The following is a 25146-nucleotide window of genomic DNA, read 5'->3' on the forward strand; positions in this document are numbered from 1 at the left end:
CAGAGCCAGAAGTGAGTCCAGAGCCTTGGATGGTGGCAGCGGGAACCCCAGGCTAGCGGGTGTGCTCCAGGGAAGGGGTCGGCCGGACGGGAGGCACCCCAAGGGAGGCACTCGGAGCCTGGAAGGTGGTCGGGCGCGGGGAGGTGGGCGGCTCAACGCAGGAGCGCCCCCTACTGGCCCGCCACAAGCTACATTTCCCAGGGGCTCAGGATCCAATCACTGCAGTGGGGCTGCAGGGGCTCAGCACGTCCCAGCAGCAAAGTACGTGCCAGCCTCAGCCTGATTTCCCCTTTGTGAGACCTGTGCTGAGACAGGAGAATGCAAATAACCTGGACAGAGAGCCTGAGAACCGGCTACAAGGGGCTCTGATTCCATAATGCCACCAGGAGGCTGTGTGAGATCTCTGTTCAGGGGACAAGGGGACACAGGCACCCCTAGTGACAAGTCTGTGTGGGCTGGACCCTGCAGGGATCATGCTCCAGAAGTCCTGTAAATATTGGAGGGGGCCTGAACATTGAAGAGTGAGAAGTCCTACAGAAGGGCAATTTCTTCATGCTCCTTCTGAAGTGGTGGGCCTCCTGCTTTGGACAGACAAAGTGGGGATTGATATAGAGGCAACCTGGGATTGTATGGAGTTGGGGAGTATGTCTGAGCATGCACAAATTAGGGAAGAGAAGTACGAGTATGCCAGGTAAACACGATTCTGTAAAGCACCAGATGGACCAGCCCATTTTAGCACCCACTGGGGCAGTCTCTAATTCAGCTCTACATATAGCTACCGTACACATCCATCCATTTCCAACTGCAGTCCACCAGCTTCTCGTTTCATCTGTTTCATCTGCCCATCTCACCAGCTCTTTAAAGCGTTTACCTAACTATCTGACCAGTGCCACCTCTACTCCTATTCTCAGTGACTCACTCCATACCTGACCTGTAAACTAACCGTAACTAGCCACAGCTCACCACAGTAGGTTCATCATTTAATCCCTTGTCTAACCTGTTCTGAGGGCACTGATGCCTAGACGACAAGTGACAATGTGGTCTCCCAAGATCTATTGTTTGGGTCTCAGTTCACAGTGGACGAAAGGAGATCATGTGTAAAACAAGTCGGACCTAGAGACAGAGCTAGGAAGGAAACTGCATGCTAGTTAACATGGAAGAGGAACAAAGACAATGATACAGTGAAGATGACGTGTTTTGCACAGGGTTATAACGGTCAGCTGAAATGTCCCCTGCCCAATGACCACAAGGTCAGCGCAGGCTAATATAGATCTAACCAAATACATTGGCTGCTACTGCAGGTAATGAGCTGAACTAGGCCGCACACGTCCAGCTACCAGGTATGGCTCAACACAGGAGCTCCGGCCACAGCCCCTCAGTCATCATAAAGCACCTGCAGCATGATCCATCCTGGCGTCCATCCTACCTGTGGGGGTCCCTGCCCCTGGTCACCCTGGGTCGGGGCATTGTGACTCAGTGGTTAAAGCCATCTCCCAGGTGCCATTATGACATCAGAGCTTCTCTCAGCCAATCTCAGCCGCCCGCTCCTGGTCATTTGCATTCGGAGATCTCACTAGTCTCTCCCAGGGGAAATCAGGCAAAGGTACCACATGCTTTGCTGGTGAGCAGTGCAGGTTTGCAGGGCTGGGTACCTCAGGTGTTAAATGTTTTTGATGCTTGCATGAAAATTATGAGATTTCAAACCAACAAGTGGTGTGATTTTCTGGCTAATACTGAAGGCCCCAGGGTCAGGAGCTAAGCTTTCCTTCACAAACCCAGAAATACTTGTTATTCTTTGTGAGTGGCTGGGTTTCTGACCTAGGCCCTCGGTGCTGGGAACTGGGGCTTTGGGATGCCACACATGGATGCATGGGGGGAGGATCCTCACCCTCCTAGATCTTCTCCTCAGCTGGTGAGACCTGGTCAGCATTTGCCCTTCCTTCATGCAGATGCAGGACTAACTGGTAGGCAGTGGTGCAGAGGCAGCCGACACTGGGACTGATGTGGTAGTGATGCCTGTTACTGGAAGATAATGCCCCAAACCATGGGGCTTCCAGACACAGATTAAGCCCCAGGTGATCCCAACCCCCTGCTGCCATTATCCATTGGATCTGTACCTCCTGCAGGAATCATCCCTCAGCTCTAAGCAGCAAAAGGCTCCACAGGGCCTGGTGCTGGGCTGCAGCCAGGCTCTGCTGCTGCCATTGCCAAGATTTCCGCAGGTGCCGCAAAGCTGGGCCATACCCTGACCCCACATCTGCAAGCAGGGAGCTGGTTCCTGGGGGAGAGATAATCATCACTGTGCTGAAAGTCATGCAGAGAACTAAAGGAGGCAGAATTGAGCTGTGGGAAGGAACAAAAGCATTACCAGGTGTTGGGGAGCCCTAAAACAGCCATAAACATGACACAACACTTTGTAGCAGCTGGCTCGCAGAGTGTGTGAGGCCAGGCCCTAGTACCCTTCTATTACAGCAGCTAAGGGCAGACATTTCCCCTTGTATTCAGCCAGTAAAACCCAGACCAACTCCTGCACTTGTAAAACCATGGCACAACCAGCCAAGGTAACGCAGAGCCAGGGGCCATGGCCTGCTCCTTAATTCTGCTCTGCACTCACAGATGCGGGTAGGTGCTAGCACACACACGGGTCTGGTTGGAACTGGCAGCTGGGGCTTCTCTGATGATCAGAAACCCCAAGCAGCAGGAAGCCAGCACAGTCAGCCTCTGCAGGAAATGTTCCTCACCTACTACAACACTGGGCATGTCAGGAGCAGGGAGATTTCATTTTGATCCCTTCTGCAATGCTTTTTTCTGCAGCTGCCCCTATGGTGCTCTGTATGGGACTGTGTCCCACCTGCTCCCACCAGAGTTGTGCATCAGGGCAGAGGCAGAAGCAGCATAACCACCGTGCTGGCCCGGGCCCCAGCCAACGTGCACAGATTTCAGTGGGGTGTTCCTGGCAGGGGCAACATGTAGCAGGTGCACGTGGGTGCACGAGCACTGTCTGAGCATGGCAGTGCACCCCTTACAAATAGCCATATTCTAGCTCACCAAATAGCTAGATTTCAACAATGTATGGCAACTTTGGTAGCAGGAAACATGAAATGACTGAGTTCAGGATCCTGAATAAAGGAAGGAACAGTTGAGGGACTATTTAGAAAAGTTGGCCATGTACAAGTCCATGGGTTTGGATACAATGCGCGTGAGGGTGCTGACAGTATTGTCCGGTGTGACTGCAGAGCTTCTGGCCATGGTCTTTAAAAACACATAGCACTTGGGAGGGGTCCTGGACAATTGGCAAATGGCAAATGTAGTGCCCATCTTTAAGAAAGAGAAGAAGGAGGATCTGGGGAACTACAAATCAATTAGGCACACCTCAGTCCCTGGAAAAAATCATGGAGCAGGTCCTCAAGGAATCCATTCCTAAGCACTTGGAGGAGAAAGTGATTAGCAACAGTCAGCATGGATTCAGCCTGGGCAAATCATGCCTGACAAATCTGACTGCCTTCTCTGACAAGAAGACTGACTCTGCATGTTGGGAGACCAGTGGATGTGATATACCTTGACTTTATAAAGGCTTTCAGTATGGTCTCCCATAACACACTTGCAAACAAGTGAAGGAAGTATGGGTTGGATAAATGAACAGTAAGATGAATAGAAAACTGACTGCATTATTGGCAAAGACCTTGCACAGTTATCACAAGCATGGGCAGCTATTTGACAGACCTGAGGGAGCAGGGAAGGGTCACCCAACCTCCTTATTCGGCTGGTGTGACGTAAGAAAGCTGGGATTTACATTTATATTTCCAGGCAGAAGCTACAAGGGGCATGAGACTGGAATAACTTAGAAAAGACGGAGATGGAGAAACTGAACACATGACAGTCATGAGGGGTATGCAATATGTGAAGGGCATAAACAGCATGTTACGGTCAAGGCACCCAAGACTGAAAGGAGATGCAGATTCACCTATAAAAAGATCACCAGGCAAAGATCACCAGGCAAAGATCACCTAAGAAGATCTGTGGATCCCCCAGACAGACTTTCTGAATACCTGGCTGCAAGGAGACACTGCCCTCAGGATTACATAAGACCTATATAAAGCTTTCCGTTGTCTTTTTGGTTTATTATGTTGCATTTTAAGTTAGGCCGAGCTGTGTGTGCTGGCACTATGTCTTATTAGGCTGTGTCTCATCTTCATAGTTTCATAGTAGTTTCATAGTAGCTGAGGCAGAGTACTTCTGTTGTTCTCTTTAGCATGGCTTAAATTGCAACTTGCTTTGTTCAGTAAACACTCTCCTCAGAATGGACTGTTCCTGTTCAAGAATTTATTAATTCAGTGTCACTACGTAATATCTAATATTAAATCCAGTAAAAGGATTGTCAGGCTGAAAGGGTTATTTATTAATTAATGGCTCAATGTCTAGCTGGCAGCCAGTATCAAATGGAGTGCCTCAGGGGTCAGCCCTTGGACTAGTTTTCTTCGATATCTAAAGCAACTATCCGGAAGAGGGGATGGAGTGCGTGCACCCTTAGCAGGTTTGCAGATGACACCAAACTGGGTGGAGTAGTAAATCCACTGGGGCTAAGATTCATAGGGACCGGGTTAAATCTGAGGATTGGAACAAAAGAAATCCCATGAGGTTCAATAAAGACTAGTGCAAACTCCTGCATTTAGGACAAAACAGTCCCATTCACTGCTACAGGTTGGGGACCAACTGGCTAAGCATCAGCTCAGCAAAAAAGGTCCTGGCTGTTTCAGGGGACATGAGGCTGAATACGAGCCAGCAGTGAGCCCTTGTTGGCAAGAAGGCTAACAGCATACTGGGTTGCATGAGTAGGAGTGTTGCCAGAAGATCAAGGAAAGAGGTTATTCCCCTCTATTCAACACTGTTGAGGCCACATCTGGAGTACTGTGATAGTTTTGGGTCCGCCACTACAGAAAGGATGTGGACAAATTGCAGTGTCTCCTGGAGGGCAATGAAAATGATTGGGCTGGGGCACATGACTTCTAAGGAGAGAATGAGGGAACTGGATTTATTTTGGAGAAGAGAAGACTGAGGCAGGATATAATAACAGCCTTCAACTACTAAAGAGTGATTATAAAGAAGATGTATTGGACTGTTCTCAGTGGTGGCAGTAAAAAGAACAATGGTTTCAAGTTGGAGAAAGGGAAGCTAAGTTTAGATATTAGGAAAAGCTTACTAAGAGTGTAGTAAAGCACTGGAACAGGTGACCCAGAGAGGTTATAGAATCTCCATCTTGGAGGCTGTTAAGCCCCAGCTAGACAAACCCTTGGCTTGGATGACATAGTTGAGGAAGGCCCTGTGTTAAGCAGAGGACTGGACTAGATCACCTCCTGAGGTCCCTTCCCAGCCTCATTCTCTATGATTCTATGATTCTGATGTCATGGATGCCTCGGCCAACCCTCAGCCTCCCTTCTGAGTCATTTGCATTCCAATACCTCATTGGTTGAGATTCCCTAGCAGGTGACTGGCCAGGTGAGGGAGACTGAGGCAGGCAGATGTTTCAATGATGAGAGGTACTGAACAGCTGCAGCCCCCAGGTACCAGCATCAATGGAGCCTCTTCACACTGGAGCATCAGGCCAGAGACCCTCCGAGGCAGTACATGATGGAAAGGGGAAAAGGAAGTTTGGACAAGAGATGAGATGTTGGATCTACCATTCACTGGGTATGGGAGAAGGCTATTTTAAAGATCCAATGTGCCCCAAAGAACTAGAGATGGGACTGAAAATGGCCTTAGCTAGATAATTTAGAAGAGAGGTTCAGAAATGTTATTGAGATACCTGTAAGTGATGTCTGAATTGAGAAGCAGGTGGATTACATTTTGGGATGGGTGGGTGGATGGATTAGAAGTTGTACTACCTCTACCTGAAGACTAGTCCTTGCTAGATTAGCAACTAAAACCCAAAAGTGCAAAACTGAATGGAAATTTATCTGACTCTCTCCCATCCTTTTTCTTCCAAAGCAGGAGGCCAGTCCCTGCAGCAAAGTGCCTCCAGCACCCCTGCTTTGTGATGCCATGATATCATCTTTTTTCCCCCTCAGGGAGAAACTGCAACATAATCCAAGTTGGGGGACAACCTACACAGACTGGGTGCTTGGACATTCTGTGTCCCCTGGTCACCCAAAGCCCTGGCCGCTGCTCTGAGATGTGCTGATCCTATACACAGCATGCACAGACAAAGGACCTGTACAGGGTGAGTGACCATCGAGGGCTGGGTCCAGGAACTAGCTCCCAGTCTGGGGAGGCAATGACAAAGGTAAAGCAGCTACACAAAAGCATGTGTGACAAGGGTGTTCCTGTAAGCCAAAGTCTGTTTTATGAAATAACCAGACCAACATTTGAGATCCCTCAAGCAGGACTTTTATGGGCTGTAACAGACTCCCAATTGCATGGACTTTCAGTGATATCTGTGGGTTTCATTCACGTGGGCTGCCCTGAAAGCCCATGCCCTGAATCCCCATGGGGTGGCCTGGGGATCGGGGAACCACTGATGAAAGGATGCAGACTCATGAAGGGCCAGGCAGGATCCATGGGACACCTTGCTGCTCACCCCCTTCAATAGGACACAGGGCTTGTGATGCCTAAAAGCATGCCAATTGTACCCATCGTTGTTCAAGTGTGTGGTTCCAGACTTTTGACTTAACATTTGCAGGACCTCTCCACCAGCTCAGCGTAGCATCACCAGTACTGAAAGCAGCAGTGTCCTGGGTATTGAGCCCTCCCCTTGGACATGGTTGGGAGTGTGAAACTGGCATCCCTGAGAGCAGGGACAGACTCTCCTGCATGTATCCCACATGCAGGGCTCAGTGGGAACTCCCTCTGCCCCTCTGAGTTTCTGCACAGCATGTCAGATGAGAGGTGCTCCCTGTCCAGGAGTTGGGGTCAGTGCTGTTTCCTCAGTAACATGCTTTTCCCCAGGCCCAAGGGAGAGACCAAGAGGACCTAGGCTAGAGGCCACCACCAGCAGCAATTTCCTCCATCCCCTTTCCAATGGCACTCCTGGCCTGAGGACAACACACAGGTCCTTTTGGAGCATGAACCACTTCCTACTCCCATCAGACCCACCAAAGTGCACACATTCATGCCTGAGCACATCACCCCCATTACTCATATAGAGGAACAAAAAGTGGTAAGATTTGGTTTATTTTCAGATCCAAGGTGAAATTCATCTAGCAAATAGAGGACATGGAGTCTCCCCAGGAAAGCTGTGGGAAACCCAGCCTTCAAGGCTCCTGCAGTTCAGGAAGACCAGACTTTTCCTTGTATACAACAGGAGACATCTGCATCCAGGAGGTTGTGGCTAAATTTTTTTTTTTTTTTTTTTTTTAGGTCTCTGATTTCCATGAGCTTTTGATTTCCTGCTATAACCATACACAACACCATTGCCTCTTGGGAGTCACCTCTTTGCCTGAGTGGTTGTGAATGTACTACAAACACAAGACAAACCCTAGAAAATAAGATGCAGGGATGTGGTAAAAGCCAGAGGACCCCATCTCTGCAGCTCCAGCAGATGCAGCTATGCTATGGGAGACAGAGATTGCTGTCAAATGACACGTGTGAAATTAAACAGGGAGCATTAAAAATTGAGGTTTCTCTCCATTTCATCGCATCCCAGAGTGCTTCAGGCTGGCAGTCTCACAACCCTGGGATGTAGTTTAGGTCTCTGCTGCTCTCCCGGTAAATGGCAGCACAAGAATGCAGGCTTTTTGCTGGTAGACACATCTCATTTCTGCAGCCCCACAATCCCGAGTCTGCTACGGCCATCTCCCTCATCAGTCCCTTCTGTGCCACCTGTCTTCTGGGTCGATGCATTTAATTTTTTCCTGCTGGTTCCATCATCTTCTCACAAATGCAGAATCGAGTTTCTTCACACCTGCCCGTTCTGGCAGTCCCACCCTGGACATATGCACAAGCGCCGCCTGAATAATTTGCATGACTTGGGTCTGGGAGCTGAATCCTGGAATGTAAAGTCACAATTTACAATTCAGATCCATCCACCTCAGCTCAGTGCACCTAGACACGTGGTCAGGAGTCGTCTACACTGGTTGTACCGACAGCAGGGAATACTGAGGCAATAGCCCAGAAGGAAGGGCAGAGATGCTCAAGGCTAAATGTGTCAAAGGAGAATTTCCCAGGTCAAAATCCCTACACCCTCACAGCACATTAAACAAGGCAGCACAAACATGTGTATGGGCCAAATTCACTTGAGAAAAACTTTGACTCCCCAGCAATTCCTCCTGGAATCAAATCTGTAGAATTGAAGTTTCTGTCCTTCCTTTAATACAACTAAATGTTGCTCCCAGAGACATCTCCATTCCCCACAGTCCCATATACATACCACAACCACAGAAACTATTCATGAGATTAATTCCTGTATCACATGACTCTTCCATGTAACCAGCAAATACAAGCCACCAGCCTTGCCCCTTCCCACTAAACTTTTTCCTAGGCCCCCAGTGGTTCAGATATGCCAACCCTTGAAGGATCTCAAATGGCTGTCCTTTCTTGTGGAAAGTCAGTCTGCAAGAGCCAAGGGAATGGCCCTTATCATGGACAGTTTTAGGGAGGGAAAAGTGATTTTAGGGTAGTGAGTGATTATCATGACTGTTCCAGCCCTGTGCAATTGGACTCATTAGCTAAGGCAGTCACCAGGCTTTACACAGATACAATCACTAGTCCAAATAAATTACAGAAAATGTCCTACAGCCATCACATTTCCTTGCCATGGAAAGTCCAGGCATGAGGGTTCTTGCATTTTGGCAGGACCAGACTCCCCATTGCATACAAAGGGAGGCATCTCTGTTATGCAGGGAAGTTGCTAGGGACTGAGCTAAGTCAGTCACCAAGCTTTACAGGGATATGGCAACTAGTCCAAATACATTGCTGAAGATGTCCTATAGCCCTCACATTTCCTGTACTGCACATCAGTAGTGTAAGTTGCGGTGGGGGTATGGGTCCCCAGCCCTGGAAGCCAAATGAGGAGGGGAATCAAAATCACCCCACACTCTGGTAGAGTCCGTGCCCTAGCATCAAAACCTGAGGCAGACAGACCACACTGCAGTGGCATCAGTAGTGGGCAGAGACAGTTTCTGAGTCCCTGTCATGGGTAGGATGCAAGCACCTTCACCACACTCTCCCATAAAGGTACCCCAAGGCACAAATCCTGCTTGTTTTGCCTCTAGCACAAGCAGGCAGGCAGTCCCATGATGAATCACACCCAGGTGATAGTGCTGTACTTTGGTGCAGAGCTGTGGCACCCTAGTAACATAGACTTACATGCCAGAGGAGAGAGTTGTGCCATCCTCCCAGAACCATTTCCCTCTTACAGAGTCATACACCAATCCAGTCCAGAATGGGAAGTAGTATGTAGTGCTTCCACGGTCTTCAGAATAGTGAAATGACTCAGTCATTATGAAATCCTACATGAGAACAGAATTAAATGGAAAAAAAACATGACAAATCTTAGGCACATGGAGAACATCAGCAGGTTGCCAGGAGTTCCCTACATAGTATTGCTGCAGATGTCTGTATAGAGATTATCTTTGTAGACAACCTCAGTATCCTGCACATGTCTAAGGACCCATACCATTATGGCCAGATATGATCAAAAAAATTCTGCAGGTAACATTGTAGTATCCATCACACACACACAAAAAAACAGATGCACACGGGACACAGGAACACCATTAAGCATGCGCATGTACAAAGCGCCCACTGATTCCTACCCAACTGCAGACCCAATCAGAGAGACCTGCAATGTGTTTTGCCCATTCACATCCCCCTAGCACTCAGGACACCACTCCTCGAATTACCTAGTCAATGCTTGGCTAGAGAAAGCCCAGTCCCAGGGCATGACTCCTTTCAGATTGAACTCACTCACCTGATTTGCACAGATACGTCAAAGGTAACACACACTCACCAGCTCTTCTCTGCTGTCCATCGTGATCAGGCTTGCAGAGTGAGAACTGCAAGAGTATTTACACTGATCCCAACGTCTCTTTTTAGGAGAGAAAAGGTAGGACCTATTTGTACTGTGACTCCACCGCGCTGGACACTTCTCCCCTGGAATAACACAAACCACATCAGCTCATCACACTCTCGTATCACTCTTGTGCTGGGGATGATGCCATCAGGAACAAGGGCTGCTGTGTGTCCCAAAGCACTAGAGATAGCATCTTCCACTTCCTGCCAGTGGAACTATGGCAGCATCCACAAGGATATCTCTCAACCAAAGCCAACGTGATTTTGGGAGCAGAAATGACACTGCACTACCAGAACACCCTTACATACATGGCTCCACCAGTCCTGCAGCAACACCTGCTTCCACCCTGTGATTTACCTATATCATGAGGCAGCTCCCGTACAGTTCCTGGAATGCCTTGATTTTGACAGGATGTCAGCTCAGATGAGAGGTATCCCACCTGCTCGAGGAGGCTTTTCCGCTCTATGCCCAACTGAGCCACTGCAACAACATAAAAAAACAGCAGCATCTTTTATATTAGGAGCTGCCACAGGGTTGCACAGAGGTTAGGTTCTTTGTTAAATGGTGATCCAAAAGCATTTTTTCTCTTGCAGAAAGAATGATTTCTCAATGGCAAGCCCCTGTGCAGCAACAGTTCAATTTTGACTAGAGGTGCCATTGGAGTTAGTCAAGTCTGATATGGAAATGAGCCTGGATGACTGACTTTTACATCTTACCATCAAAGCTATTAAAGAAAGCATTTCCTGAACTGAAGCTGTGCAGGAAGAAGGAGAAGAGACAGAACACGTAATTCTATTTTTGCAACATCTTGTGTTACCAGCATTTCCAGAGATATCAAGTGATCTGTACTCTTCTGCCCCCTACCAGTCCATGAGTGTTTACAGAGCAGGATATCAAGAGCTCTAGGTCACATTAAATACTTACTCTGAGCACCATACACCCTGGCAGTGATCAGGAAAAGCAGGCACACCAACATTATCCCAAGTACCAGTGGAATCGGGGACCATGGGGGAGATGCTGGGGCAGTCTCTAGCAGAGGGAGAAGAAAGAACAGAGAAGAGATGAGAGGGGAAGTCTTCCCACCTATGAAGTGAGGATGGGCTGGAGTGAACTGGAGCATTTCCAGAACCTAGAAGACAAAACACTCCACAAACCACAGGACAAAATTCCTCAAGAGTGTCCCCCACTGACTGGACAGTCCCTGTGACTGGATGGAAAAGAGGATTTTTTTCATTGGAGCATGTTCATGGGGCTGAAGGGGCTGGGAAACAAGCAGTCTTTGCTCCCTCCACCAGTCTTTTAGTGGAAAATTCTCCCTGAGTTATGAGACATATTCTAGGGAGCAGTCTCAGATAGATGCATGTGCCCCTGTAACACACTGAGTGGAGATCACTGAATTATTATGTACAATAGCCCAATGCAGTGTTGGATTCAGGAGATCCCCTGCACCCCAGCAACTGTGAGGAGGAGACAGCACAGCCATTTCTTTCACCTAGTGGAGCATTCTTGGAGCCACAAGGGAGTTAGCAAATAGCATGGAGGAGAGAGCTGGAGTTTCTTGTCTCTGTCCTGTTCTATCCTGACCAAGGGGAAACAGAATGGTTGAACTCAATCCAGGCAAAGTGCACTTGATTGCCCCACAGCCCCTCTGCCCCACACGGTACCTGTGTGCCCAGCATGCCAAGGGATCTGTCTCTGGAGCTCTGGAGGAGTTTCCAGTCTGAGGTCTGATGAGGCGTCGTCCTGCCCATGCATTCCCAGCAGGTCCAGTGCAGCTGGTTTGGACTCAGCTGGAAGTGATTCAGGGCTGGGCTGGGACATGAGGAGGAACTGGTGGGTCTGAGTGACTCAGGTACAGCAGAAGGAGCAGCACAGAGCTATGATTGAGAGGGAAACAGTTACCTGTCCTGAGAGAAGTGACACAGTGCCACAACATAAACAACACTGTGCAGAGACAGGGAACGTCCCACAGGACAAAGGAGATGGAGAAGATCTCTGACAATATTCCCAGCTGACTGTGGGGACTGTGTGTCCCAAGGCACTAGAGATAGCATCTTCCACTTAGGAGTTAGTGTATTTGGGGGATATGCAGTGCCCCCATCTCTGAAATGAGCAGCCACTGCAGACTATAAAGCAAAGTCTGTAACCTCACCTTTAGCAGTGATATCGTTCCAAATGAAATTTCCCCACTCCCACTACACATGAACACAACCTGAAACGTGCTGGTGCCTGTCCTGTGCCCACCATTTTGCTTTCTGAGGTTACAGCTCCCTCAGTGAATGGCAGGGAGTGGCACCGTCACATGGCAGTGCTGCCTCCAGCCATCCAAGGGGAAAAATCCAGCCTTTCCATGAACACCCAGGCAGCCTGCCCTACAGCTGAACACAGTTTGCTTCACCTGTGACCAGTCCCCAAAATTGACGCCAGTCCTTGGGACTAGATCCTCCCCCATCCCACACAGGACAGCTGAATCCTTCCCACTCTGATGCTGTCTTACAGCAATGATAGCCCTGTGGCCCTGTGGAAGGGATACCTGTGAGCAGGTACCAGGGAGCAGTGACCAGGGTTCAGGAGCAGGATGAAGAGCAGTGTGTCCCAAGGACTGGTGAACTGTGTGAGTGTGGGCATGTGCAGGGGCCAGACCTCAGAGGTCATGAGACAGAAGGGGTTTACAGTCACCTCCTGCTCAAAGAGGCCCAGCCCTCCCAGGACAGGAAGGCTGATTGCCTCGCCACTGTCCCAGCACAAACCGCACAGGAAGCCCCCACTTCTGCTATGATATGTGCTGCTCCTACACAGAGTGGACAGAGCATGGAGCTGTTTTGGGGGGGTGGGAGGGGTGACAGCCAGGGGGTGGGGGATACTGCTGGGGGATAATGCACAGACCTGGGCAGGGCATGGTGAGAAATGAAGAAGCAGCTAAATAAAGGCGTGGGAGACAGGAGTTCAGGTGTGAGCAGTGACTTCTGCAAACATTATTTCCTTAGCCTGTCTCAAAACCTAGGCTCTGAAGTCCCAGGGATTGGCCTGGATAAGTGGGCAGGATGCCTGGGATGTCCCCCCATCAGCACTTTTGAAGGGCATCAATGATGGAAGGGTACGAATATCTGTGTGGTCTCTGAACTGTAAACACCCATGTTTGTAACAGTTACACAAGTGATAATTCATCAATGACCCTAATCCTGCTGCTGTAACCCTTTGAAGTGACGATCCCCCTCAGGTACTAGCACTCACAGCTCTTTATGCCTTGAATCCTACACTCTACCCTTGCATTCTATAATCAAGCTAAAAATACATCCAGTAACAGCCTGCACAACACACTCTGCCTGGTCATCTCAGGCAAACCTATGGATGTGACAAATGAAGCAAGTCTCATGGCTAAGGCCAAGTGTTTAGCTGGGCCAGATGATTTGCACCTAAAATGTCACCCAGGGATGTGCAGTGCTGACATTTTGCTTAGGCAGGCTATGATGTAAAGCTGCATTTTCAACCCACGAAACAGCACAGGGTGGCACTTGGGCTGTTTGGCGGGCCAGTATGGGGACCTCCTGCATTGAGCCTCCCACTTTACCACACCCATCTACCTTCTGGACTCCAAGTGTCTCTCCAGGGGCACCTAAGCCCTGGCAGACCCCCTTTCGAGCCCCACCGCAGAGTCCGGGTGTAACATGAGCTGCCACCACCCTGTGAAGGGACTGTCTGGGTCCTGTGTCCTCAGGGAAACACAGGCCTAATAGTCCTATGGGTACTCGACCCAGTACAAGAACTTGGGGCACTTCCCCAAGTCGGGGGTCAAAAAGGATAGTCTCCCTTAGTCCGCACACCCAAGGGGCCTCCTAGGCATAATTAAACCCACCCCTCAATAAGTCTCCTACACTAGTCAAAAAGGAGAACTTTATTGGTTACAGAGGGTAGGGTTAGAATAGGGTACAGGGTACAGCAATCTCAGAGAAATCCCATAGAGCAAACTCCTGTGGCTGGGGTAGCCTTTGATCTCGCATCTGAGTTACTGCAAGCTATATATCTAGTTGGATCTCAGTTAGCTTACTCACAAGTATCATCCAGAGGCTGTTGGAGATTCCCTCTGGAGGCAGGCAGTTCCTTGATCATGAGCTTTGAGAGATAGAGCAAGTTTCAGATGGTACAGCTCTTCTTTGATCCTGAGTATCCCTCATGGCTGCTGCCCCCCTCCCCGGCAGTCCTTCACTTATATAGCCCTTGTGACCTCATTTACCTGGTCCAATGGAGGTCAGAACCTGTTGGCTGTGAGCCAACCAATTTGAAATACATCATTAGTTGCTGGGCAGACTCTAGCCCACCAGGAAGGAAGCCCCTCACCCAGGTATGTGATGCCAGTCACATAGGCAGAGGGAGCAGGTTTCCCCCTTCCCTCAGGAATGTATCCAGCTCAGGTTACCTAAAGAGATAGGGTAAAGGTATGTATCCTCTTCTGGGCCCATCCTAATCACAATTGTCACAGAGCAGAGTTTTTGGGGGAGAAACAAAGGTGGCTTTCTGCCACAGGCTGCGTAAAAATATTTTCCATTTTCTAAACAGAAGCATCAGGGCTGCAAGCCCCAGTCTCAGCTAGTAACGATTGACCCAGCTGCAGAAGCAGCAGAGCTAGGCCCATTCATACCACTGTTAGACCCACAGTCAATTCATTCAATTAATATCTCCTAGCTGCTTTCATTTTCTGATTGGAAGCTAAAGCCTTTCAGTAAAGTTGAAATGAAGCAGAAAAAAGGCATGGTCTTTACCAACCTTAAACTCTTAGACCTTAGCCCAGAATAACCATGTTGTGTCACGCTCTAGTCACTGAAAACAGAAAGAGCCAGGTGCACTGGAAACCAAATGCATTGCACTGTAGCTAATACAAGGGTCAAAGCAACTACTGTCATCTGTGTGGATGGAGCTATTGTGGTCACTGACAGGACTTTGGGTTCCAAGATGGCAGTCAAGAAGGCAACCCCCCTCCAAAAGGAGCACTTCTAGGGCAAAGGGAGGAACTCCCACTGGCAAAAGTCAGGAGTTAGGGGGTGGAACATCTAGTTCAAGATGGTGATCAAGGTGGCACTCAGGGGTGGAGCATTTGTTAAAGGGCAGGGCTTAAAGTTTCACATGAAGTGTACTCCTTGTATTAATCTTGAGGACAGTCTCCCCCTGATCCATGAGGGGCAGTCTTGTGGCCTTTGCCCATCTCAGTGTCTTAAACATCAGAGAACCCAAGGTCTGACTGGGACCTGCTGGTGGTCGGAAGAACTAAGGGATCACTCTAGGACTCTTAGACAGCCTCCATTTCTAACACAACACTACTTACATCAAGGTATGGCAGGTGAGAAGAAGGGGAGGGTACCTTAGGGTCAGAGCAGGGCTTTTCTGTCATAGTGGCTCCTATGGTCACCAATCAGATGTGGCTACCGTCATGATGTTGCAAAAGCCCCTGTGACCTGCCCTTTTGACCCTGTGACCTGCCCTTTTGATGTTGCAAAAGCACTGTTCACTGCTGTAGGCCTTCCATTTCTCTTTTGAAATGTGTTCGTGTTTTGAAACGTGCAGGTTTCTGTGACAAAAATTGACCCCCACAAGAAAACTTAAAAATGAGAAAAACACATCCTTTGATGCTTTTGGAAATATTTTGCTTGAGCCCAAATGAAGGTTATTGGACTTTGGAAGCTCCAGAAATTTAAAAACATATGTTTTGAATCCCCCCCCCCCAAATATTTTTTTTCCTGACTCTTTGATTCCCAGGCAAATATCCTGGGGGGGGGATCAGGATTTTGCTCACAGTGTAATTGCAGCCAATGAAGACCTGAGTGTTGCAATGAAATTGGTTCTGGATTCAGGCATATGTCAAGTTCTGGATGAGCACTGCCTGTTGTCTACACAATTGTGTAACTTATCCCCCTGGCAGACATTAGTTTAATTGTGCAATAGGATCTGACACCAACTACCGCATTTCCAGCCATGCCACACGTGCATGGCAGGACACACAATTTGGGGATCAGATCCCAATCGCACCCTGTATACTTGCCAACACAGAGGCAGAGTAGGATCATGATTCTTCAACTCCACCTGCACCAGGAAGTCCAAAGTTCATTACCTGGAACCCTTCAGGCAGGGCTGTAGATACATGGCTTTGAACTTGCCACATGGGAATGCTGATCACTCCTTCATGCTGCAGCCACACACTTAAAACCCCACATGCAGCCTGTTGGTACTCAGTCTTGAACTTGATGTTTGGGGGAAGCTTGAAAATAACTCTGCATTACAAATTAGAAAAAGGATTTGGAAATTCAGGAAGTCCCGTGACACAATCACTTCTGAAAAGTTTAAACTGGAAGTGCCAAAACAAGGCAAGGCAGCAGTCAAACAACATAGTAGGAGTACAGAGATATGCCTAACAAGAACACAGCACATACACTCACCATCGGGGAAGGAAAAGTTTAGGTGACCTCTGGACCGTGACAGTCAGTAACTCCCAACTTCCCAGTATATGACTTTTACAGTGTTGTTCCTTGTTGTGCCAATTTGATAATTACAAATTGATGGGATAATCATGTCTCTAATGGGTCTTAAACCTTACAAGGAAAATCATGTGAATGCAAAAAGAGGGTCTACACATTTTTCTGACATTACCTTTTCTCTAAATATGTGGCTTACTGGTGCCATGTCTGGGGCATCATGTTTGGGGTGTGTAACAGAGGTAGAAGCCTCCTGTTACTCAAAAAGAAATTGAAGCAGGGTGAGCAGGCTCAGGGAAAACTAGAAGCTAATGAACTAAGGGATCACTCTAGGACCCTTAGACATCCTCCATTTCTAACACAACAATACTTACATCAAGGTATGACAGGTAAGAAGAAGGGGAGGGTACCTTAGAGAAAGAGCAGGGCAAGGATTGTGTGGCCACCAGGGGGTATGCACAAAATAGTACCAGTTTTAGCATGTGATATATCACTGGGACTGCATGGGCATACTTTCCATTTTCTAAACACAGCTGTCAGGGCTGCAGGCTAAACTCTCAGCTAGTGTCAGTCAACGTAGCTCTAGTGAGTTCAAAAGTGCTAGGCATCTATCTGGCCCAGAATAGCCATGTGTAAGTTGCAGAAGCTCTTGTAGCTGAAACAGAAATAGCCAGGCATACAGGACACCACATATATTGTGCTGCTAAAGGGGCTGAAAAAGCCAGTCTTGAAAACCACAATGCAGCTGTGACCTCTGAGCTTTCAGACAACAGGATCACCATTCCTGTCCAGTATGACTCAGAGCAGGTTGCAATAGTAACAAGTTTTCTTCTCCACCTGTGCATCTGCACAAAGTTGACTTAGTGTTTGGGGGCACAGTGGGATGGGAGCTGTTCCTGATTTGTGAGGCTTGTTCTTGTGCTCTCTCCCCAACTCACTGATTCTTAAACATCAGAGCACCTAGCAGAGTCTTTTGAAGGAGAGACTACCCATAGTCGTTGGTCAGATGTGGTTCATATCAGTGATGCAAAAGCTCCCAAGATCATTGCACTAGTTGATAGGCCTTACAGTGGAGCAGATGAAGTGCTCAAAGGAAGATGACAGGCTGTATTTTCTCACAGTATCTGGCTCCTGCACTGTATCACCCTCTTCTGCTCGTTAAAGAGAAAGACAAAACCTTATAAAGTAATGGTAACAGTAGATGCTGCTAGATCATTTGCAAATTCCTCTAGGTCTTGCTTTGTTGTCTGTGTTGAAAACAAGAACAAGAAAGGTTCTGAATGGAGTGTTTTTCTGTGGATTTCTTGAAATAACAAGTTTCCATTTCTCAGTCGAAATCTGTTCTTGTTTAGAAATGCTGTGCAGGTGTCTTTGACTTAAATGTAGGAAAACACATCCTTTTTTTTCCTGATTCTTCGATTCCAAGGCATATCTGAAAAAAAACCTCAGGAATTTTCTCAGTCACTGAAGAGTTGTGTGTCAGAATGATGTTGGTTCTCAACTCAGCCACATGTCAAGTGCTGGGTGAGCAGTGCCTGCTGTGTGAGTAATTTCATGACTAAGGCCCTGGCAGACATTAATTGAATAGTGTGCTGGGGATCTAATCCCAACACAGATACCCTGCCATGATACATGGTACCACATCACACTCCTTCCCACCCTCCTTTCCCGACAAGAGCACCACTTCAACCCCAACACCCACCACCAATAAAACACCCTCTTCCCTGTGCAACTATTTACAGAGTGGGGTCAGTGCAGTGTCAGGGGGGAATGGGTGGCTGGTGGCACTTATGGCACAGAGCATGGAGAGGAGCACCTGGCACCCAGTACCCTGGGTTGGTGCTGCCAACCCTGGAGTGGTTTGGCAGCACCACTGTGTGTACAGATCCTGCGGTGAAGCCAGTGAGCTCAGGGGTAGGCTGGGGCAAAGGGGGTGGGAGGTGGGGGGAAGGGCTGTCCAGCCTCCTCCTCCTCCAAGAAGCTAGGTCCACCAGGGCCCATAGGTGGAGCTAACCCAGCAGCAGGCAGGTGAGCCATGAGAGGCCGCCCAGGCAGGCAGCCAGGCTGCTGGGGGCCTCAGGTCAGGAGCAGAGGTAGGGGACCCCAGCCATTGCAGGTACTGCTGCACCTCCTCCCAGGCCCACTGGAGGGCTTGGTGCAGGGTCACAGACAGCTGCCAGGGACTAGGTAGGTCCAGGGGCTGGGTGGCAGGTGGCTGCCAGGGGCCATGCAGGGCTGGGGCTGGGGGCTGGGTTTTGGTCAGCAGGCAGCTGCCAGGGGCCAGACAGGGCTAAGGCTGGGGGCTTGGTGGCATACATCATGAAAGTGCCTGCAGGGCCATGATGGTGTCCAGCACCTGGGGGGTCCCCCTCCATGGCACACACTGCCCGGCCCACCACGGCAGCTTGCCACTCCTGGACCTCTGGTGACCTCTTGATGATGGAAAGGTGCCTCTCCTTGATGGCAAGAAGCTGGTCCCTGAAGGCACAGTCCTCCCAGTGCCTCTCCCAGGCCTGCACCACATTCTGAGTTCACCAGGCCCATGAGTCTGACACCCTGGCTACCACTGCAATGACCAGCCAGTCCAGCAGCAGGGTTCTGTCCTGGGTTCACCACTGTCAGATGTATCAGATGCAGAGGGCACTGGCTGGTAGCAGGATCTTTGCCAGTGCACCTCTGCCAGCACCACTGTGTGTACAGATCCCCCACACCTCCCCCACATAGTTTCATAGTTGGTAGGGTCAGAAGGGACCTCAGCAGATCATACATGCAGCTGCTGGACCTTTAGAGCAAGAACAGAGAGGCTCTTTGTGAGAGTTTTCAACATTTCAGAGATAACATGCACTGTACCAAGGGACTGTGCACTGTTCAATGTCAGATCACAGCTCATCCATGCACAAGTGCCTGGGGACCCTGGTAAGTTGGCCAAGTGGGCCCTGCCACAGGCAGCTGCCAGCCAGACCCTTCATCCTCACTTCCTCCACAGGGGCAGTTGGCCTTCTTGCCCCTTGCAGCTGCTCATCTACCTTCCCCATGCCCTCCCCAGGCCAGGCCAGGGATGGATCCTGAAAGCAGCTGCTCCAGGGGCTCCAGACATCATCCCCACCCCCTTCTCCTGCCTCTAGGCCATGCAGTTTGTTCCCATGCGACCAGGCCCTCAGCACTCGGTGTCAGGAGGTGACAGGCTCCCATCCCACTGGGAAGTGGAGCTGGTGATGCCCACCACCCTCCCCCCAGCAGCCTTCTCTGGAGAATCCAGGCCAGGTCTGGGCCTCCATTGTGCATGGCCTGCACCCCAAATATGCCCATGCTGAGAGTCCCCTGGGCATGCCACAATGCACTGTTTGAGTGCACTGACCCATAAAACCCTGCTGCTGATCTCCATGATGCCCCAGTTGCAGCTGAAAATCTGGCATGGGGCCCTCAGCTTCAACAGTACTCCAGGCAAGCCCATACTTCCCTGCAATGTGCATCACCACTGCCCCAGGGGACCAGGGGTACCTCTGCTTATGCAATGAATCCCTGACCCCCATGGCTGCAGAGGAGACCACCACTGCCATTGATGAGTTTCTCTGCAAGTGACAGGCCTCTGGCTTTCTAGCTGGGAGTGTGTGGGCCACTTAATAAAGTCCTGCATTGCCTCCCACCTCCTTGCATGAATGACAGCGGGCAGTGGGGAGCTCACCCAGGCAGGGCAGAGAGGTGAGGGGTAGGAATGGGAGGGGAGGGAAGGCCTGCACTGTTCACGTGGGCCCCTGACTGCAGGCGTGCAGCCTGAGGATGGCTGGCTGAGGTGGCATGGGCACAGGTAGCTGTGGTGCCCCCTTCCCCACCCTGGCATCAGGACCACATTACTATGCCTCAGTCCTGAGAGCAATTTTCAACTCTTTCAGTGTGTCTACAGGTTCGCTTACAGCACCTGAATAAATTGTGGACCTTATTGCTTAGGAGTTATTTGTTTCTGGGTAGACTGTTTGAACGTGTGCCTGGGAGCAATTAACTTTGAAGCAACAAGTTCTGCAGTCTATTCCAGCACAGCAAATGGAGCCTATGCAGAGCAGCCCCAGGGGTCAGCCTGAGAATTCCCCTTACAAAAGCTAAACACCAGCTACAGCCCCAGCTGGGGAAACCACACACCCTTGTCTAGGTACCCCTCAGATGCCACACTTCCTACCACACTGGTGTTGAGCCCAAGCCTTTAAAAAGAACAGAAATGCTATTGTCAGGTAAGGGGAAGAGGAGACAGGATGATCTTGGGAGATCCAGCAGTATACACACAAATGTGATCAGGCTGTACAAGGTCTCTCACAGCTGGAGAGTCTCAGTTACAGTTCAAGCCTCAAACCTTGATCAAGCTGGGGATGGGAGGTGCAGAGGATATGATTACTCTTGTGATTTCCCCTCAGTTTTCCCCACAGGGACAAGATCACCTTAATTATTCCCTTGCAGAGGTGGAGATTTCCTCATGCAGGATCTGGACCAGATGGTCCATGAGGTTCCTTCCAACCCTTAGATTCTGTGTCTCTATAATTCATGGATTCCTGCAGCCAAGCATCCCTGCAAACCTGCACCACATACCAGGGAAACAGGTGACTACCTCAGCCTGACTTCTTGGTGAGAGCTGTGCTGCATGTCAGCCATTGAGGTCCCAGAATGCAAATAAGCTGGAGAGGGAAATTAAAGATTGGCTGAGGGATGATGGTGGCATTATGACATCAGCATCCCAGAAGCAAATTGAGTCACAAAGCCCTGGCTCAGGATGACCAGGCTACACAGACACCACCATAGGGGCAGTGTGTAAGGGGACTGGATCCCAGGTGGATTATGCTGCGGCTGTGTCCCCAAGTCAGGAGTGTCATTGGAAAGAAGACTGGGATAAGAACCATTGAATGTTCTATACTGAGGGGAATAAGTTAAATTAGGCCACAGAAAGTCAAATACAAAGTTTGTATCAACAAAGGAGCTCCAGGGATAACACTTGTCATTCTTACCCCACAAGCTCTTCACTATCAAGAAGACGCTGCAGCATGAATCATCCTGGGGTCCAACCTACCTGCCAGGAGTATTTCTGTCCCCTGGTCACCCCAGGCCATTGTTCCCTGGTACAGAAGGACATCGTGCACCATCTCTCTCTAGAGGCCCTTTGCCATTGAAGGAAACCTTCAATAATTCATCCTGTGGTCCAACTCACCAAGACTGGTTTCCAGGGGTATCCATATCCCCTGATCACCCAGGGCCAGGGCATTATGACTCTGTAGCCAAATAATCTCATACTGTAGAAATAGTCAACCTCTGGCATGTGTGACACAAGTGGCATGGACAGCTACTGTATGTTAAGCTGGATCAGGCTGCAGCTGTTCCTTGAGGCTCAAGAACATGACAGGGGTCTGGCCTGCTGCTCTGCTGCTTTGCAATAATAAGAGAGTGGGGAGCCCAGAGTTATCCTGGGACTGGATAAAGGGATGGAGTCCCTCACCTCATGTACAGATTAGGCTGGAGAAGGATGCAAAAAAGCAGGATACATCATCCTCTAATGTACCAGATGTTCCCATCCAGTTTTGCACCTTTGGGTTTCACTTGCAGATCTAGCTAGTACTGATCTGTGGGTATAGGTAGCACAACTTCTAAACCATCCATCCACACATCCCAAAAAGTAACTCAACTGCTTCTCCATCCAGACATCTCTTATTCATATCTCTGGAGTTCCATCTCTAGTGCCTTGGTCCTCACCTGATCTCTAAAATAACCTCCTCCCACTGCCATTGAATGGTAAATCCAACATCTCATCTTTTGCCTAAACTACCCTTCCCCTCTGCCATCCTGAACTGCTCAGGGGGCTCTCCAGGCCTGATGCTCCAGCACAGAGGCTCTATTGGTGCTGGCACCTGTGGGCTGTGAACCACCTTTCCGCAGCCTCCCTGCCCTGGACAAATACCCAGTAGGGAATGTCAGCCAATTAGGTTTCTGAATGTACATGACCTGGAGGGGTGGTTGAGGGTGGGCCGAAGCATCTCTGACATAAAGTCCTGGGGTGACCTAGCACAAAGTAACCATGGACAAGTGATCCCCCCCAAGATGCCTGTCTGTCTTCCTCACATCTGAGACTGGTCTCACAACAGCTGGTTTTAATACAACCACTCATCTGCTTCTGCAACCCCTTCTCTAACTTCCTCATTCTTTTTCCTTGTGCTTCATCCACTCCTCAAACTGCCACCATGAACCATCCCTCTCACCCGTCTTCTTCAGACATTTCCAGTCCCATCTCTCATGACTCTGGCTGCCCCTGATCTCCAGAATCACATCCTCTCACATTCCTAACCTATGCTGTACACCTTCTTTGTAGTTTATGCTGATCAAGGAGGTTGGTAGTGTTCAGGCAGGTGTTTGTGACTGGGGTGGGACCTGATTGCTTCAGGGCATGTGCTCAAGGCAGGGGGACAGTGAGGGGTTAAATCACAACCAGGCTCTCTGGGCAACTGTAGGGGCAGAATCACCATGCTGCAGCCAATGTGGGCCCTGGAGGATTGGCCCTGAAACTCCTATAGTTTGGCAGGGAGTTGAGGGCATGTGTCACTTGTACAGTGATTGGAGCTCTTTCTGCTGTCTCTGCAGAGTTGTAGAGGATGACATGGACTTCTACATCCCAGATTTGGAGAACAGGGACCTCAACCACCTGTGGCTCTATGATGGAATTTGCCTTTTCACTGAACAGATGAGCTTGGATGTGAACTGGGGAATTTTTTAAGTGGATGTTCTAGTTCACAGAAGCATGGAATAAGGTGAGCTGCTCAGGGATGTGGCCTGGCTGGAGCAGAAGGAGGCCAGCTTCAGTGAAGACTGTGACCTCCTTTAAGACCTTGCGCCAGCTAAGTACTATAGGAGCCAGGACCAGGAAGAAGGAGAAAAACCTGTACTCCTGTCCCTTGGATGCCAGAACCAGGATAAGGAGAACACAGGGAGTCCTACAAGGCTGGGCTGGTCACTGGAAGGTAAAAGCATCTTCTGGAAAGGAAGCTTCCTTCAGCAGTGAGGAGAGATCTACAGATAATGGTCTTCTTCACTAATAGTCCCTATCGTGCTTTGAATGTGGATGTATGAGAGTGTCGTACCCATGAGGCTTTCCAGGCCTGGCACCTCAGAGCTGGTTTCTCCAGAAACAGTATCAGCATAGAGCCTGGAAAGGTCAATGAACCATGGACACCTTTGGAGCTGCACCTCGGAAGGGGGAAAGCCTGTGGGTCTAAAGGAGCCAACAGGCAAAAAGGGGCAGAGAAGTGAGGCCATGATTGCCAGAAAGTTGTCTTGATCCAGGCCTGGATGGAAGAGGACATGATCTGGCTTCTCTTGCAGGGATAGCAACACACAGAGGTCTCCTGGTCCTTTCTCTGATGCCATCCCTGTAGGGCAGAGGTTCCTGTTATGACTCCTGAGTCCTAGACTGCCAGCCTTGTACTGCCCCTCGCTTCACCCCTAGCGGGGTTGAATCGCTTTCTTTGCAGCTTCTCACAACAGTGCTTCAGGCTACAGATCAGTCATTGCCCTGTTCCCTCTACAGACACCTCTTCAGCTGAGCATCTGCACCACACAATTCATGTTTGTCCAAAAATGGATGGATTACAATGGAAAAGAGTCTGCCCTTTAGAAATTAAGGTCTAGGACCAACCCCCCTGAACTAATCCCTTTCAGCGTAGAAAACATCATTCTTTGGTGTGCTCTTTCCCATCTGGCCTTATGGATGCATAGGAAGCCAGCTTCAAAAGCAGGGCTGGCAAGGGTCAGCAGAATTCCTCCCTTCCAGCCTGTTGGTTACAGCATTGTGCTGAGAAGTGGCAGAGCAGGACATTCAAGCCCCCTCAGGAGAAGTGGGCTCCAAAATCTGAGTCTTCAGCTTCTGGGGTTAGGATTCTTGATGGGATATCTTGCATGGCTGGAGCACTGTAATGGATGGGTATAAACTGACCTCATGAAGGACAGGCAGGGGAGAAGAGGAGGAGGAGGAGGAGGAGTAATGCTTTATGTACAAGAGCCGTATGCTAGCTCAGAGTTCCAATATGAAATTGGAAATAGGCCTGTAGAAAGTGTCTGGGATGAAGAGAGAGCAACAAGGGTGATTTTTGCAGTGGATGTCTGCTATCGACCACCAGACCAGGAGGATGTGGTAAACAAGACTTTCTTCAAACAACTAGTGGAAGTTTTCCAATCACAGGCCCTGGTTCTCATGAGATTAGTATATAGGGACACCGGTTCATCAAATTGATAGGTGTCCCACCCCTTTTCCACTTATATGGTGTGTGACATCACAGACCCCACCCCTGCCCCTGATCACTTGACACAACAAACCCTGCCCCTGGCCCCAGTCACATGATGTCTGACATCACAAAGCCCACCCCTGCCCCCAGTCACTTGACATGTGAAATCAGAAACCTTGCCCCAACCCCCGGTCATATGATGGATGACATCATAAACCCCACACCAGCTCCATCACGTGGTGCATGACACCACCATCACATGGTCCATGACTTTAGAAGGCCCATCCATTCAGACCCCAAGACCGACCCCTCATGCTTCAACACCCGTCCTAGACCACATGGTACAGTCCCAACCTATCAGGCCACAGACCGCTTTGTCAGCTCCAGAATTCCCCGCCTCATCACATGGTGTGTGACATCAGAAGGG

The 25146-nt window shown here is 49.5% G+C and overlaps 1 protein-coding gene across 1 annotated transcript in view; it reads right to left on the minus strand.

The window, feature by feature from the left end:
- LOC106722570 (C-type lectin domain family 1 member A-like) overlaps nucleotides 1–11827 on the minus strand; it is a 20327-nt gene extending 8500 nt beyond the window's left edge. The window contains exons 1-5 of the mRNA XM_025212108.1: nucleotides 11671–11827; nucleotides 10931–11035; nucleotides 10364–10486; nucleotides 9944–10086; nucleotides 9351–9443 (exon numbers count right to left, since the gene is read on the minus strand). Of these exons, the coding sequence (XP_025067893.1) occupies nucleotides 9351–9443; nucleotides 9944–10086; nucleotides 10364–10486; nucleotides 10931–11035; nucleotides 11671–11827 (621 nt within the window). The remainder of the gene's footprint in view (nucleotides 1–9350; nucleotides 9444–9943; nucleotides 10087–10363; nucleotides 10487–10930; nucleotides 11036–11670) is intronic.
- Nucleotides 11828–25146: the final 13319 nt, after the last annotated feature.

Source organism: Alligator sinensis, unplaced genomic scaffold (assembly GCF_000455745.1).
Source record: "Alligator sinensis unplaced genomic scaffold, ASM45574v1 scaffold21_1, whole genome shotgun sequence".
Lineage (NCBI taxonomy): Eukaryota > Metazoa > Chordata > Crocodylia > Alligatoridae > Alligator > Alligator sinensis.